At 42.7% G+C, this 18,142-nt stretch overlaps 1 protein-coding gene across 1 annotated transcript in view; it reads left to right on the top strand.

Moving 5' to 3' along the window:
- Window positions 1-3,108, top strand: part of GIGYF2 (GRB10 interacting GYF protein 2) — a 104,001-nt gene extending 100,893 nt beyond the window's left edge. Inside the window, exons 26-28 of the mRNA XM_066619059.1 lie at window positions 582-742; window positions 1,109-1,256; window positions 2,016-3,108. Of these exons, the coding sequence (XP_066475156.1) occupies window positions 582-742; window positions 1,109-1,256; window positions 2,016-2,083 (377 nt within the window). The 3' untranslated portion in view covers window positions 2,084-3,108. The remainder of the gene's footprint in view (window positions 1-581; window positions 743-1,108; window positions 1,257-2,015) is intronic.
- The last annotated feature ends 15,034 nt before the right edge of the window (window positions 3,109-18,142 follow it).

The raw sequence follows: 18,142 nt of genomic DNA, 5'->3' as shown, positions 1-18,142 counted from the left end.
GCTTGTCAGCTGCTTCAAGGTCGCACAGTGCCGGTGGCCTCGAACTGGCGACCTTTGGATGTTATCTTCAGGCAAACGGAGGCTCAACCCTCTAGACCAGACCTCCTTTTGTATAGACATTCAAAATAGGGAATTGCATCACAGCTGTTGTATTCTGCTATACCCTGCCTGAAATAGTCTTTGGAAGTATCAACTAAGATGGAAAAATTGTCTGTAGAAGGTCCCAATACCCATTCCCAGTATTACTGGAAATTGGGGTTGCGGCTAGAGTGTGTATTGTTGAATTGTAGATCTCACCTCAGAATTTGTACGATTGCTGAACAGTTAGATGAAGTAGTTACTGAAAGCTAGGAGTCCATCAGAGACCATTGTCTTCATTCATGAGGAAACGATTTATTCCATATTTGAGTGAGCAGGGTGAAAGGCTCTCTGTCGTCTTGCACATAAGGGCAACCTTGTGTTACACTGATTTTGTGAATAACTTCATTGTACCGCTTGAGACTGAAATATCCTTGATTCGTTTTCCATGCATCTGTAGTGCTTGCAGATATTTCATGGATGATCTTCCTTTCCTGTTGCAGTTCCCACATTTGTTTCCTTCCTGAAGGAAGTAGAATCTCCTTATGAAGTCCACGATTACATCAAAGCCTATCTTGGAGACACCCCTGAAGCCAAGGAGTTTGCCAAGCAGTTTCTTGAGCGCCGTGCCAAACAAAAAGCGAATCAACAGAGGCAGCAGCAGGTTGATAATTTTGTTTTGGGGGAACATTTATAAGGAAATTGCTGCCATTACTGAAGGAATGGAAGATCTGCTCTTTGGTTTGATGTAGGGCTTTGCTTGTCTTTTTGAAAAGAGGGCACATTTGTAGAATTGCCCAGAAGAAAATTAATTTGTTAACTGTGCAGCTGGCCTTGAAAACCTCTGTAGTTCCCATGAAAGCAGGGTGGGATGGAGAGGTCTTCTGGTCGGTAGCAAAGCTATCAGTAAATGTGCTATTGAGACCACTTATGAGCTACCTGTGATGGTAAAGTGGCTCACAGACTACTCCTTTTGAGAAGGCAAGGCCCCATTCCAGCATGTAATACATTTTTTTGTGTGTGTGTTTAGGATTCTGTGTGGGGGATGAACCACAGTTCATTGCATTCAGTCTTTCAGACTAATCAGAGCAACAACCAGCAATCCAACTTTGAGGCAGTGCAGAGTGGCAAGAAGAAGAAGAAACAAAAAATGGTTCGTGCGGATCCCAGCCTGTTAGGTGAGCTCTCAAACCTCCAAGCTGAAGTTGAGTTGGCAAATTGAGTAGTCTCTAACATCCCAGTCACTAAAGAAAAAACTATTGCAAAGACAATGCTACCCAGAGCATGAGCTATGTGTGCTAAGTTGGCTTAGCACTCTCATTCTAAAAATCTTGCACATTTTTCTGCTGGGGTAGCAGCCTCTTTTGTGATACATGAAATAAATGGGGCCAGAGCTGTAAGGCAGAAAATAGAAGCTCATATTAGAGTCAGCATGGACCAGGTGCTTCCTTTCCCTCTTGGAGTAGTAGCCATGTTTTCCTGCTACCTGGCCATCATTGCTCCATTTATCACTTGTATGGATTTCTTCATTCCATATTTTATTCCATATTTTTCATAGCCCCAGTGCAGCCATACTAATGGAATCTACATCTGCTCAGAATTCTAGAGCATTAGCCAGTGACCTAGTACTCACCCCCCCCCCACCCCATTCCTTCTCTCCCCTCCTGGTTTGGACCACAACTTGTTGGTTTGACAGGTTGCTAGTTTATGAAGTAGCTAGTTTGTGAAGACAGGAAACTTGAATATTTGTATTATATGTGAGTTAATCAAGAAGCCTGATTTAAACTAGAAGCTGGAAGTACCAGAGAAATTAACTAGACTGGTACACTAGTAAATTCTGCTTTGAATACTGCCTACAGTCTATACTGATCATTTTACAAAGATTCTGCAGATGAATACTAAATACTGCTCACTAATTACTATATCTTGTTTTGTAGGTTTCTCTGTCAATGCCTCATCAGAGCGGCTCAATATGGGAGAAATAGAGACCTTGGATGACTACTGAGTATATGCAACTCAACTGGCTTTTTCTGTGTCTATTAACCATGCATTCTCCACTGCTGGACAGAGTATTTTCTATCCCCTGCAATCATCTTTGCCTTGCAAATGGATCACAGAATCTATCATCTCAGGCTGCTATTTCAAGCCTCAACAAGCCCTTTCTGCCCAAGATTGCACAACCACTTTCACATATATTGGCCTCTGGTTCTTTCTGCTGGATAGGTGGGGAAAGAAGATTTATTCATGAGGCTGAGTACAAATCACTATGTGGTGATCTCTTCTCCCAAGCTATTTAGAAAGCCATTTGGAGGTCTACATATGGTAGCTTCCTTTCCTTCCCTCATCACTCTTATCACATCTAACTGGTGCAATCATGGTGGAGAGCTCATGGTTAACGGATGTCACTCAAAACCAAAATGCCACGCAGATACTGACTTCCATGCTCCATCAGGGCAAAAGATGCCTTCCAAAGCCAGGAGGTGCATTCACAAGCTAGCTGTAGAACTGGCAACAGCAGGAAATGGTGGCAAGTGGGTAGCATTCAGCTTGGATTGGTTTGGCGTTGCACATCCCTGCCAGCCCTTCTTCAGCACACGGAAACTTGAAGGGGAAGTTCAAGTCTGTCTTCATCAGGTAGTGAAGTCAAAGTTTCTGGAGTCCATGCTTCAGCACTCTCCAGCCTTCCTGGACAGTTGGGGACTCAAGTTGTGGGAGGAGGCACACATCTCTTACTTCAGGCTGAGTTTCTCCTGTAATTATATTTCTCCAGAGTGATTGGGCCAGTTATTTTGGACCCTTCTGTTGTGAATTTGTCTCGTTTCAGAGACGCATAGGATCTTCACCATATGTATCTTCACCAATTGGTTTTGTGTGGGAGTTGACACTACTTTTGGAACCTGAAACCTAGCCAGATATCATCTGGCTATATATGGCGGTGGTTCAGAATTTTGTAAGTTCTGCAGCAACATTAACGCCAAGGAACAGAGAGCTGTCATCTTCAAAGTGAAATAAAGGAGACAAGGAATCTGAGCATTGGCAGAGTGTGTTTGTGTTTTTAAAAAAATCTACATGGAAGAATGACGTGAGATGTGCTCTTTCTTGTTACATGGTACATTCTCTCCCCATCACTTCCAGTCGGTCGTGCTTATGTATTTATGTAACCCAAATTCTCTTGTCCCTTTCACCAGAATGTTAAACAGTCTGAAGAGACTAGTGCACTTAGTTTCAAGTCCCCACCCAGGCTCCCTCTCACACAGGTTGCAGTGTGCCCATGGAAATTACACTGCTGTGAGAAGCATCTTTTACTGCCATCACCTCCTGAAGGAAACAACTGAAGTTGCTCCAGAGCAGTTTGATTTAGATTTTATTTCATTTTATTTTCCTCTCTCCCTTCCCCCCTCCTCCCAACATGTACAGTAACTATACAGAGATGGCTGCAAAGTTGTATATAGTTTTTTTGATCCAGTAGCACAGAGAGGTTAGGAAATGTCACAAATCTGGTCTCCTGATCTCCTTTGCTTTGTAAACTTATAAAGGGGGGAAGGGGTAGTTAATGTTTACAGAACTTTAAATTCCCTCTGAACTCTTGCTAGTATGGGGGGGTGAAAAAGAGAGAACTTAAATAAAAACCTGGTTGTATTATACCCGAGTTCACATTGTTTGCTTTTGTCAAAGCCCCCTTTGGCCATTTTTCCTGGTGCTGAGAAAGACCTGAAAGCTCTAACCTCCACCCCTGGTTCATCAAGCAACAATCAAGGATGCAGGACATGGAAGGACAGCAGCAGCTTTATTTCATACCTTGCAAGGAATGTTGGTGGTTTTTCTCCTTGATAATTTTAGAGGTAGAAATAAGCATCAGTTGAGTTGAGATTGGAAACATCTAACAAATCTTCACTCTTCCCTTCTTCCCTCTGTGAACACACACCCATTCATGTCCCTTGCCTTATTTATGTAAGAGGTCCAGGCCTGGCTCGTTCTTTTAAAAACTGTAAACATGTTTTTTTTAAAGTCATTAATAAGCCCAATGTGAACAAAACAGCAAGCACTATATGAGTCCTGACATAATTTTTTAGCAAACCAAAGAGATAAGTCTCTAACCCAAGCCTAGAATACTTTGCCCTTTGGAAACAGAGGGAGATTTTATGCCCCTCTTAAATATAGACATAATTGGGTTCTTGTTTTGCTTCCCCCCCCCCCAATACCAGTTCTCACTAACGGTTTTGTGATGTAGTAAAGCTAGAGGATATGATATGGGAGGTAACTGATGATCCAAACCAAATGAAAGTGCTTGGCTGCTATAAGCAAATAGAAAAGATTTAGAAACCTACTTCTGTATGTTTCCTCCACCCCACCCAGTGGTGGTTCTTAAAATATGATTGAGTTTATCTTTATAAGGAATCGTTATCATTTATTCTCTTCAGCTTCAGTGTGCTTTTCAATGAGGTGTAACTTATTTTGTATTGTAACTAGGAAATGTAGCCCATTCCTCCTTCTGGCAGCATCTTTTTACATGGATGGGAATAATTCTGAACCATAGGAGAAGCCATGCTAAATAATATTTAATTTAGTATAATGTTTTAGCTTGATGCTCAGAAAATGAATTTAAGGCCTGGTTTTATAGCTAAATCCACATGGGCAGAGTTCCATGTGGGTAAACTATTTCTATGAGCATATCCCCATGTGCTCTGGCTGCCAAATTCAATTCATTTCTTTTGGGCATCTACACTGCGGCACGGTTAAAATACTTATAAACCATGGGTTATGCTTGCACAAGTTGCCTAAAACATGGTGCTCAGCCCGTTTAATTATATTGCAGGTGGCTTTCTCATAGGCTTTGACATATATGAGTTGGGCTTAAGTAGCTTATATGGAAGGCAGTGGAAAACTTCAGTGACCTCTAAGCAGCTTGGGATAGCTGTTAACTATTGCTGCTTGTACATTAATACAGGGTGCCATTGGTATCCATGGATTCCACCATCCATAATGCCAAGCCCACACCTCAGAGGGGTATCCTGGATGTGACCAGAAGTCAAGGACGTGAACTGGAAGTGCCTTCTGGTTGCATCCTAGAGGCCTTCTGAGGAGACATGGGGCCCTTGAAGTGGACCATGGGCCTGGCACTCACTCCCGAGGGTCCGGCATGGCCCTAACAAGAGTAATTGTGGTGCCGCAACCCTGCCACCCTATGGATTTTGGTATCCACAGGAGGTCCTGGAACAGATTCTCTCTGTTTGCTGAGGGACCTCTGTGTATGCTGTGCTGGGATGCTGCCAGAATACATGAAGTGACTTTCCTTAGTCTTTCAGTAGTATTGCCTTCCTACCAGAAGAATCACCTATGTTATCTAAGGAAGAAATGGGTGATCTTGTCTACTAATGGTATATGTGGGTCTATGCAGATAGTAGTTTACCATGGTGCTCATATTCGCTTGTTACTCTGGACTTAATCGTAATGTGCATGTAACAACTTGGAAAACAGGCAGTCTGCTTTGTCTTGCTAAATGGTGGTGGTGGTGGTAGTGGTAGTGAGCAACATCACACTTATGTATCTGGTTGGAGATAACAGAGAAAAAGAGAATGGCAAGGTTCTCCTCACAGCTGATAGAACAGTAAGGGGATCGGTTTACCCAGTAGTTGCATGCATATCTGTGTAAGCTATTTCTAGGTAAAGGATAATCTCTGTTCACTCATCTGAATTGTTCTGCCAAGCAATGAGGACAATTTACCACATTTTTGCACTCAATCAAGGTGAATTCTGATGACCGTTTACTGAGTGGTAATTTACTATATTGTGTGTTCATTAGCACCTAGTCTGTAGTATCCTAACACATGGTAAGGAGAACCTTGCTATTCCCCTGCTTCCTTGGATTTTGGATCAGGTGCAGAAATGTGGTAAGATTGTTTTCTTGTCATTTGGCAGAACAATCCCAATTACCAGTTTACATGTGCACCAAAGTAAGTTACCATGTGGCCATCTGTGTTTACCTGTTGGTGGCCCTCTTTTGACCCCACTGTGCTTTTGAATTGAGGAGTGCCTTGAAGAGAGACTGCAAAGATCTGTGTATGGAAATGACCTGGAAAATCCAGTGTTAAATTCTTCCTTCACCACCTTTTAGGCAAGTACTGATGCAGGGGATTGGCCTGGAAAACTGTTCTATGGGAAGAGATTCTCATCGCCTCTGCAGTTATTGTGGAGCATGACTTGGAGAACTCCACCACCCTGAAGCTCATGGCATAGTGCAGTGGTTCCCAATGTTTTTTTCATTTGCATATCTCTTGGCATATTAGCAAAATGTAATTAACATAGTTGCTGTTATTTCAAATTTATGTTTACAAGTACTGATCCATATCTGCTAATACACAAATTGATGACCAGAAACTAGCAGTTGCTGGGGCTTTCGCAGCCAACTAGCTGCCTTCTTTCCTGCCTTGCCAGCCCCACAAGGCATTCTAATACAGACCTACCTTTTTCTGCCATTATTCAATTCTTTCTGAAGTATCTCTAAAGGTCCTGGCAAATACCCCTGGGGTAACCCTGGTTGGGAACCACTGGCTGAGTGCAAAGTCTCTTGTCTGATAGGTTCAGGGCATGCCGGCTTGATGAAGAAAACCACAGACAATCATGAACTTCCTGAACTCTCCCAGTCACAATAGTCCTTCATTGTACTGCAGTGTGCAAGTTTTTACAGCACAGTACACATCAATTAATCGGTATGATTAGCTGCTAACATGAGAGACTGTCACTTCAAATGTGGCTGGCAGCAAACATGCAAGAACAAAATGGAACTCCTAATATCAAATAAAACTAGTTGGGGGTTCGTATTGGAGCTACATCTTGACATAAATACTACCTTTTTCAGAAAGCTAGATTATTTGCACTTTAAAAAATGATTTCTTTGTCAACTGTTTAGCAATGACAATAGAACCTCTAAACTACAGTTTAGAACCAACCCACGCTTTTCAAAATGATTTATATTGCAGGGAGTGTAATTTATATTGCATTGGATTGGTTGTTAAAGCTGTTACTATTTCTCTGTACACTTAAATGAAAGCAACACACTCACCCCAGCAAGGCAAGCCATTTGAATAATCTGTATTTGTTTTTTCTATAAAACAGCCTCAGTAGGGACATTTGAGTTGCATTCAGAATGTACACTCTGAGAAACTATAGATTGTTGCTAGTGAGAATTTCAACGGATCTGGAAATGTTTACCCAGGGCATTTGAGATTTCATGTAAATTGGGCACTGAGGTGATCTGTCTGCAGAAATCTATCGTCTCTCTATGTATTTGATCAGTAAGAAATGCTTAGGGCTGTGACCACATTTAAGGTGACGGAGGCTCCATTAAAATCAGTGATGCGACTAAGTGAATATATTGAGGTATCCATGTCTCAAGGCAGTTGTGATTTCAGAAACATTCAGATCACACCTCTCTCCATTTATATACCTTTCCAAGCCAGTGGCTGGAGGACTTGTTCAGTACAGTTGTCCCAAGGCAAATAGTTTAATGTGCATATAAATTTTTAAAAAATTTAAATGTGCTTATCAGTGTTAGAAGAGAGTTAATAAATTGGGATTTGATAAAATGAACATGTATCTGTTGTTTCTTAACCAACTGCCTTGATAGTATGTTACCTCGGTCCATTTATCATTGAGGCATTTCTGACACATAAAACCCAAAAGTTGTCATTTCGTCCACAATTATATGTTGGCTTGAAGGTGGTTGCTACTTATTCCCAGGATGTATGGTACAGCCTATCCAAATATATGCCTGCTTTGGGTTTAGCATTTTTAATGAATGCTGTTATTCACCACTGTCCTTAACACAGGGTGATGTTAGATGTGTACTCCAGTTGTTAGAAACACAGCAAAGGCCTTGGCGCCTTTTAGGTTTTGCAGCTAACTGCCAGAGGGTGTGTGCCTTGCTGTGGTGGAGAGGGTCGATTTGCAAGGGGCCAACTGTCAAACTGAAGGGGTGGAGGGGAGTAAGACCAAATTGTAAGGAGGTGGAGCTGCCTGTTGACTTGAGGAGGTAGGTCTGCCTGAATCAGTGTCTCTGTGTATGCATGTGTGTGTGAATGAAACTTTGCAGAGTGTTTGCAGCTCTGTGCACATATGCATGCGAAGGGATTCGAGGGCTGACTGAATAAGGTTTTCATTTAGCCTCCAAAATCTGCTTCTTCACTAAGCCTTCAGGGACTTTGAGCATTCCCAAAAACAACTTTCTTCCTGAAGGAGGCAATGCCCCACATGAAGGTCCTGCGTCTCATCCTGCTGACAGTGTCTGGAGTCTTGATCCCTTTTGTGAAAACAGGTAAGCTGATTTTTTTTCTTTCTGGTCTGTATGCTTTGGATGTACGAGTGTGTAAATCTCCATGACTCATTCTCTCTGCTTTGGCCCAAGGGCTCTCTGAGTGACCTAAAAACACGTTGAAAACCATAAAATGTGCAAATCAATCTGAAACACAGTGCAGAAGCATCCATTAATGAAAAGAGAAGGATTTAAAAAGTCTTAAATATCTGTGCAGATGAAATTTTTTTCACTGGTGCCAAAAGGACATCAGGTAAGCCTCCCTGGGGAGGTCAGCCAGTCCTTGTCACCAGACTGTTTAATGTCCTTTTTTCCTTCTTTTTATCAACAACATTTAATGTACTCTGTTGGTAACTAAAGAAGTTTCTAACCTCTTCTAGTTAACACTTGTAGGCAAGTGTAGCAAGAGGTATCTGGTGGCAATTCTAGTTTTTCACTAGGAAAACAAACTGTAGAGCTGGTTGCAGGAAGCTTTGGTTGGCTTCATGATGGTGTTTAGAAGCCTGCATGAAGAATTGCCTTGTAGCTGATCAAAAACATTGCCCAGACAGTGGCATGCTGTGATTCCAAACTGTACAATAGGCAATTTGGGGTTTTTTAAAATATAGAATTCAGCATCCTAAGAACCTTGACTTTTTAGTTTTTCTCTTAAACACATTTCTAGTCCTTATGTTTGTGCAGGCATGCCTGATTGGATCTCAGAAACCAAATCGGTAGCTGACTAAGACAGTGGTCAAGAAGAGAGAGGGGTTGTTTCTAAGTCCTTGTCTAGCAGAAGAAATTATGCAAAAAGGCCAAAGTGCTTAACTTGCATTCTGATGCAGTCTGCAGATCTTTCATTTTCTTAATCTTGAATTTGAATTTAGTCTCTATTTGGAGCATAATTCTGATTATTTTTCCCCTGTAGAATACATGCAGTCCTGGATATTGGACTTCCAGTAGACAGTTCAGATAGTTTCCAGTTCATATATGTTAGTTCAGTTCTATGGGTGCTAAGTAGAAAATATCAGTTGGATTCAGTGTTAGGGAAATATTCAGACAAAAATGATTTTAAAATAGGAGCTTAATCTAAAAGGGTTTTCCTCTTTTTATGGTTGTCAGCACTGGCAATACACTATGACTTCATATCCCTCATGTTGGGCAATCTGTATATAGGAACACTGATCAAAATAAAAGGCCCATGTGTGAGAGAATAATGGGCAGACTTCTTGCCTCGTTTTGTCTTTTCTACTAGAAACTCTCCAAAGTCTGAGGCAAAGGGGCCGTTTGTTTGTTTGATCTGCGCTCCTTTAACTGAAAATGGTGGGAATTGAACTTGAACAATGCAGGTGTGCCACCACCTCTGTTGCCTTGCCTTTTCCACTAGCAAGAAAGGAATTTCAAGCTAATATTGCTACCAATACAATTTCAAGGTTCTTAATATGTATCTTACACATTTTGAATGATCGCTCTCCACCTAACAACCTGAAGACTTCTTGACTTTGTCATAGCATTCTGGATATAAATGGGAAGTGAGTGCTGAGGACATTCCAGAACCACAATAAAAAGTTTGTCCTTGTTGTGATTGCGTTCCAAGTCCTGGAGTTATTAAGGAGCAACTTAATGTCCTTGCAAACTGGGCGTATCTTTCAATAATATTTCTCCTCGGTCAAATTTTGGGGACATTAAAACAAGCCTAGATTGTTGTGCATTGGGATTTTTCTTACTTTAAAATAGCTGTATAGGAGCTGAATTCGAGTGAATTTGAGGGAATTTTTAGCCTTTTTTCTGCACCGTTCTACTGCTGAAGCCACCACAACTCATGAGCAGCTATGAGCTCATTGAGGTGCAATTGCAACAAAAAGTATATTGCATGAGTTATGGGCTCCTTGACAAAGGGCATGGCAGATGCAGTCTCCATCTTCAGTCTTGGGATGGATTTTGCATAAAAAGCTTATTGTCTTAGGAGTTGTTTTTTTTGCAAAAAAAAAATGACATATAGATAGGCATAAGTGATAGGCAATCTCTTAATATTTCTCCTTGTGCGGGAGCTTGGTTTCCAGTGGGGGGGGACATGAAACAGAAAGAATTTCCAATGTTTTTTTACCATAACATATAAGAAGTGGTGGATAGAAATGATCCTGCCAATGATAAATCTGTGTGGTTTGATTAGTTTTGTTAACTGTATTGGTTTTCCAAATTCAGAGTTGGCAATATGATTGAAATGGCCTCCTCTGATAATGCCATGTTACATTTCTTTTTCTCTGAAACCATGCTAACTTGAATGGATGAGCAGAATTCCTGTTTCCTTTGTTAAAATCATTTTTGGTAAGACAGGTACCCCTGTTTTTCATAATGTCGTCATAATTGTAAATTAGAATTTGTTTCTTTAGGTTTGTATGCAGACATGCGCCTCTCAAGATAGGCAATTTCATAACTTTGCCTTATGCCTGTCATCTGTGCAGCAATTTCCCTCGCCCTCCCCAGAAATCTATATGCAATGGTTCTCTTGTCTTTATACCTTCCATAATTTCTCATTGCTGCATTTATTGATTACAGTATTTCTGTCCCATAGCTCACAATTAACACAATAACATTACAATACTGAAATAAAAACTAATCACATACAGCCAGAACAAATTATAAAATAGAGGAAACAGTATTGGCAAAAGAAGCAAACAAACTCAAAACAAAAAAGGGAGGGAGGTTAACCAGAAAACATGGAAGGAAACAGAAGAAAGGTTTTTGTTCGTTTCCACTGCCAAAACGCCAGTAGAGAGGGGGCAAACTTAAAGTCAAGGAGGAAGATTGCCACCTCAAAGAAGGCCCTCCCTCACATTACTATCAAGTGAACTTTAGGCAACAGTGCATTCGGTGACTGTCAGCCCAATCCTATCCCCGGCAGGTGCAACAATGCCAAAATGGCAACTGCTGTATCCAGCAGCTCAGCAGAGGCTGCCAGAGATCTCCTCGGGGACATTCATCACCTTCCCCTGAAAAGGGCATAGACCCTTCAATGGGGCTATTTGAGTCTACGCCAGCTGTTTTGCTGGCACAGAATGGAGCACCCCTTTGCAGCCTGACACAGAGGATAGGATCCAGTGGAGCAGGGCTTTGCTGGTTCCACCCCCCCCCCTGCCCAAGCAGGTCACTCTCCCACTCTGCCCTCCCCTGCACCGGAACGCCTCCCGCTGCCCCCAAACCTGCACTGCTGCCCAGCAGTGTGACTTAACCTCTGGGTGCTCCCGTGGCATCTCCTCTCAGTGCTGAGGCCCACTGTGGACAAGTGCTGAGGCCCAGTGTCAGCGGCCACTCCTCCCCAGGTGCCACAGATGTGCCTTATGGCAAATTTGTGACACCTGGCACTGGAGCTCAGCTCCAGCACTCCACAAGTATAGGATTGGGCCCTGTGTGAGCTGACACTGTTGACAAGCTTTGTGCTGGAAGGGATAAGACATCTTCTGTAGTTCTTGATCTGTGACGGCGCATTCACATTGCAGCTATCACGTGAGGAAGAGGCCTGTATTAAATGCTGTATTAAATCCTGGTCAGGTCTGGTCCACTCATGAGACCATGTCAAACAGCTGTTTCAGGTGGTGGCCTGGGGGGAAAATGGCTAGGCATAATTTATGTGTGTGCCACACCCATCTGCCACCTCTACCAGCCTCTGCTCACACTATGACCAGCCTTGCAGCACAGTTGCTGCTGGAGAAGCAAACAGGGAGGTGCTGCCACAGACATTCTCTTCCTGCTCATGTCTGCAGGTAGTGGGAAAAGGGGATCTTGGCTGTAGTAGCAGTTCCTCACTTTCTCTAGTCCAGTACCTTCCACAGTCTTTTGCCATCCGCCAAATGCCTGTGTAGTCGTTAGCAGGACAAAGACTTTTCCCCTCACTTTTATGTGCAGGCTCCTCCTCTTCCTTTTATTCTCACCACAGCTTGTAAAAGAGGTTGATGACTGGCCCAAGGTCACCCAATAAATATGACTGAGGAGAGATCTGAACCTGGGTCTTGCTGGTCGAAGTCCAACCATTACACCCTACTGGATTGGCCTACCACCTCTGCTGAGATCTGCTTCCTGAATGTTTTCCTTTGGGGAAAAAGGCAGGGGTGGGCTTGACAATCTGGGGAAAGCAGAAGAGAAAGTCCATGCAGAGCAGTTGATGATCTGATCATCAACCAAGATGGCAGGGAGGAGGGGGCAGAGACAGTGCACTAATGTATGCACTAAAAGGAGGCAGCAAAAATACTGCCTCAGGCACCAGTTAAGTTTTGACCAGGGCTGATCTGTGGTTTAGTATTTCCTGCATCCGCCTGTTCGGATTTTCCTGCTTCTTTGCAGGAAAGTGCTGTCTCGCTACTTAAATATAACAAAGGGCAGATAACAGTAGAAGCAAGAATCCCAGATGAAAATGTAGGTGTTTTGGCATCAGGCCCTGTGAAAGGAGATTAATGTCTTAGTGCCTTTTGCATTTCCGCCCTACTAGTCAAGAAGCAACTGTTTTTACCTTGTCCCAGCAAAGGTACAGCCAGTCGCCTGGTATGTCTAGATATATACACAGTCCTGGCCTTTTTGTAAACAAGTTTGTTTAACATTCAGCACAACGGTGGTGCTCTGAACAGACCCACACTTGCGCTTGCCCCATGACAGGCTTCCCTTTGTGCTCTTTTCAAAAGGGCTCTTTTCATTCACACACTGGCCATGTGCCCGTTGTGGCTACCTGAGTCCAGGCTGCCCACTCTTGGCCTCCAAGTGTGCTTGGTCCTTGCATTTCTGTGTCAACGCCTCTGGCTTTCCACAGCAGAAGCCTCCAAAGTGGGCAAGAAGATACTGATCTCTGCCTGGAAGCACTATTGATGTTGAGGGCTGTGGGCTTGGCCCTTCATGCCTAGGTATTCCCATGGAAAAATATTTGGGTACCCCAAACCTCCATCTTACTTTTTTTTTTTTTTTTGGTTTGTAGTAACTGAATCAAAGACTTTTGCAGATGTGTCTTCACACAAAGATCAGGCAAAGAATGAACCAGTAACCCATTTTTGGCAAGAGAGGAAAGCAAGGCCTCCAGAGCCTAATTGGAGCCAAGGTGACACAGACTTGGTCCTCTAGCTAGTAGCTAGAAATGTCATGGCTCCACTCTGTAGTTCAGGCTAGGTGTCTTTGAACATGTGCAAAGCGCAGTACCCTCATGACTCAGTAATCACCACCAGTTCCCCATTCAGAGAAAAGAGGTCAAGGGGTAAATAACCCTGCCCCAAAAGGGCTTGCACTCGAAAACAATGCAGCAAACAGCCGCTAGAAGAGACACTGTGTTGGGATGAACACAGACAGTTGCTCTTCCCTGCTAATTATAGCACAAGCATCATGTTAAAAATTTCCCCTGTGCCCAGTTAGTAGGGGTTTCCTTTCCCAATATATGTGAAGTGGAATACTGTGCAAGTGTACTCAGAAGTAAGACCCATTGAATTTTTAATGGATCTTATTCCTAAGAAAGTGTACACAGGATTGCAGCCAAAGCAGTGAGACGACACTCCCTTTTCTATTGGTCCTGCTTTCACAGCTATTTCAGGCTTACAACGCTTGCTTCTGACTCAAATGACTGAACAATGAGTGGGTTGCATTTGTTCCTCTTCTCTGTCTGGCTGCACTTTGTAGGGCTGAGCAAATGGCTCTCTGTTGACTTTAAAGCCTCTCTTAGGAATATTATATACAGCTTTGCCTTTAAGATGCTGCTTGGATGAATGGAACATTCTAGAAGGTTTGCAAAACTCCAGAGCTGCAGACATCTGTTATGACAAGGAATATAACAGCAAAATCATTTGAGCTGCAATGATCTGGCAGCTGTCATTGAAGTGTGCCCCCTGCATGATGTTGGAAGGATGGAGAGCTGTGGCCCAGTAGCAGTGAATGCCTGGCTCTGCAGCTATGGAACTGAGTGACCATGGGAAACCCATTGTGCTCAATTTCAAGCCTTCCCAGGCAGGGTGACCAGATGTCATAACTGCAAAAGAGGACAAAGCATCCCAAAATGTAGGATATTCAAGACAAATGTAGGACATGACAACAATAAAAGTGAAAAACACTCGTATATTGATTTCATGTGGTTAATTTAAACACTATATTATTATTAAATTTAAATCTGTATTACATATAATTTATTAATTACAAGAAGGCTCTGCGCTGCCTGCTCACAGGGAAAAGGAGGACATTTAAGTTCTTTTCCAGGACACAAGATTTAAAAGAGAGGGCATGTCCTGGAAAAGAGGACATCTGGTCACCGGTTCCTAGGTCCAGATCTTCTCTTTATCATAGAAGCTGTTACTCAGAGGTCAAATGCCTGCCTTGCAGGCACAAGGTCTCAGGTGCAATCCTTACATCTCCCGGTAGGGCTGAGAAAAGATGCTTGTCTGGAACCTTGGAGAACCTATCAGTCAGTGAAGGCAATACTAAGTTAGATTGTCTCCTGGGTTTGATCTGTTGCAAGGCAGCTTCCTATGTTCAATAGACATAGTCTGCCTGCATAAAATGGAGGTATTTCTCATGTAGCCCAGCCCTACACCGCATCAGTCATGTTTGTAAGCCATGGTCTAATTTAGCCACCCATCTTGCACTGTTCTTGCTTCTGGATTTTATCAATGAATTGTGGGGCTGATCTGTGCAGAAGTTACATAAGGCAGCATGGGGCAATGCCGGGTGGTCCCAAGATATGCTATATACCTGTAAGAGCAGCAATGATTTGGAATGAAAGAACTCTACACTGGCTCAACGTGCCACTTAATAGAGTCAAACCGGACCATCTTTCACACAGGCTGCAGTGCACATGAGTGGTGGACCACTGGCAGCTTTAGTGCAAATCATGGAGTTTAGATGTACTTTGGGAGAGCATTTAACTTCTCAAAAGCAGCCACTGCAGATGTACCCTTTCTTAAAATTTACATTTTATGAAAGTTTAAAATTTGATAATGTATCACACATATACAAATTACCAGTGCCAATCGAATCCGTAATTGTACATAATATTCTCTATATAAGCCATAAACTGCCCTTCTTCTCAGATATGGTCATTTTTGTCTCATTATATAATAAATGGCTGTCATTGTTTCATTAGGGAGCCTGCAGCAAGAGTTCACCATCCCATTAATATCTAAAATAAATTGATTTATTCAGTTGTATTTTTGTTCCATGACACTGTTTATACCCTGGTTATATTGGAATTGATATATTCCAATCAATATATCTGAGGGCTCCAATGCCATTTTCTCAGTAGTATATACTTCATGATCTGAACCTTTAACACTTCATTTCCAGCATGATCTCATAGTCAACTCTTATCAAATTGTCACCACATTTGAATTGGACAAACTTTAAGTGAGATTAATGGTCAAAGCTATGCAGTTTGCAGGGAACAAACACCAGCAGTTGTGATAAAGCACCACACTCTGTAGACTAGCAGTGCCCAAACTCGCAACCTCTGTGCAATGGCTCATCATTTGAGCAGACCTGGCCACCAGGACACTCTGGGCAGTTGCGTATGTTGCCCGGCATTCCAGAAGGCTGAGCGACAGGACTTCCGGACAGACGTGACTGCCCAGAACGTCCTGGTGGCCAGGTCTACTCAAACAACAAGCCATGCGGGGGCAGAACAGAAAGGTCTGCTCACCGAGTGGACGGGTTCATCCAAACTCTGGATCCAGCCTCCAGGCTGTGGTTTGAGCAGCCTTGCTGTAGACCATTCCCAATAAACTAATATCCAGGGCATCTCTTAAGTGCATGTGTGCCCTTAGCTCTTTCTTACTTAAATTGCACAGAAACTGACAATTTTCAGAACAGAAATTGTCAGAACAGACAATTTTCAGAACAGAAATTGTGTGTGTGCACAATTTGGGTTGGAAGTTTCCTCTGTTACCAAGTCCTTGACCAATTTTTCCAATAATTTCTCTCACACTTTAACTAAAGCATTTTATTCTGGGTTTCAAAAGCCAGTTCAAGCCATTATAAGTGGTCGCGTCCAGGGTGAAGGAAAAGGAAGTAACAGAAAGATGCAAGTGCCCATGTAGGGCCACAGAGAGAGCGCTGAAATGCTGCCTGGATTGCAAGGCAAACCACTGGATCTCTCTCTTAAAAGTAGCACTTTTGTTAGACGAAAACAATATTCACAGTATTCAAACTGGAAAAAATGTTGTCAAATGATGAGAAAAAAACCAGGCCTGCTCTTGTCCTGTTGCCTTAAAAGCAGCTTAGGGTCAAACTAGATGTTATCTCTAGTTGCAGAACATGGCCATACGGAGGATTATTTTTGTTTGCAAATAGCAAGGGGGGGTACAACATATGGTACAAACACACCAGGAACATTGCTAGTAGGACTTCAGTACTTTCTATGCTGCTATCTTGATCCCAATCACATGTCCCCCTGTGCACTATATTTAACTGAAAGTTTTTTCAACTAAAACAAGTATGTTTGGGGTGGGGGAGTGCAATTGTGATCATAACTGCAGAGGAGGCAAAACTTCCCTTTCCAGAGTTCTCCCATGTTTCACAATGCCCCTTTTCCACTTACAAACGTGTAGGATCACACTGCACAAATAGGCAGACCTGGTTTGACCCTTAATGAGTAGAAATCAGCAGCTGGAGCTTTACACACCTGCACAGTGATGACATGATTGTGTGATCATGTCTACAAACTGTTCTTAAAGGCTGATTGTTTAAATGAAAGTGCAGTTGGTTTTCCAGCCAGGAAAATCAAAATCTACCTTGCCAGGTGGGAAACTGAGCAAAATGACAACTGCTGTACTTGACAATAAGGAGAGCACAGAAACACAGCTCCTTTTTTATGATGATGTACTGGTTGGAAATGAAGCAAGACATTGTGGCTTTTCTTGCATTGTCTACCATTACAGCAATACTTTAGTTAGTGCACATAGGCCAGAACGCTTGAAAGCTGGAGGCAAGTTATTTACTTACTATGCCAATGGGAAGAATATTATGACCATGTCCTCATTTCTCAAACACAAAGGCTAAATAATATTGTTTAAATGAGAGCTGAAAAGTAAGGAGAGGGCCTGGAATATTTCCCGTTTGGTGTGGTCTGACTCTACTTGTTCTCAGATGCTTTGGTAGCGGTTGGAGAGGAGCAAGTCTTTGGCCTCCATTGGCTCAGCATCTCCATTATAGGCATCCCAGCAGTTCCTTTTGCTCTAAAATGGAGTTCAGGCACTTTCAAAATATATACCAAGAAAAAGAGAACTTGCAGGCTTACAGTGTTGACCTACTTCTGTACCCCAGGATAACTGGAGCAGTGGAATGAATTATTACTTGGCCTGAATGAGGAGCTTACAGCTTTTCTGCCTTCCTGTACTGAGGAGAAGTACTGTAAGCAGAGGTGTTTGTTTTCGGTGAGTAAAATAGGATTATAAGCTAAATCTTACTGAACTCAATTGGTTCACTTCTGAGTAAAATAAAGAACACTGTTTTCAAACACCTCTAATCTGTATGTGAAAATGTACCCTATGATGTCTCCGCGTCAGAGTTTGTGCTTAATGTATACTGTAATGCAGTCTTAATTGGGCACATTATCCAACGCCAGGACCATTTTGTTGGAGTCCTGTGGCAAACCCTGTACTAGATCCCCATAGCACCCCCTGATGGCACATTAGGGGCTGCCGTTGCAACTAGTACTTGATAGGACCCAGATTGGCCTGGCCTGGCCTGGGACCCCCTAATTGATATAGGCCCTCAGGCAGTACAGTGGCATAGCTGGCCCCTTTGGCACTCAGAGCC

Source organism: Tiliqua scincoides, chromosome 3 (genome assembly GCF_035046505.1).
Source record: "Tiliqua scincoides isolate rTilSci1 chromosome 3, rTilSci1.hap2, whole genome shotgun sequence".
NCBI lineage: Eukaryota > Metazoa > Chordata > Lepidosauria > Squamata > Scincidae > Tiliqua > Tiliqua scincoides.
This window is presented reverse-complemented; position numbering and strand designations above follow the sequence as displayed.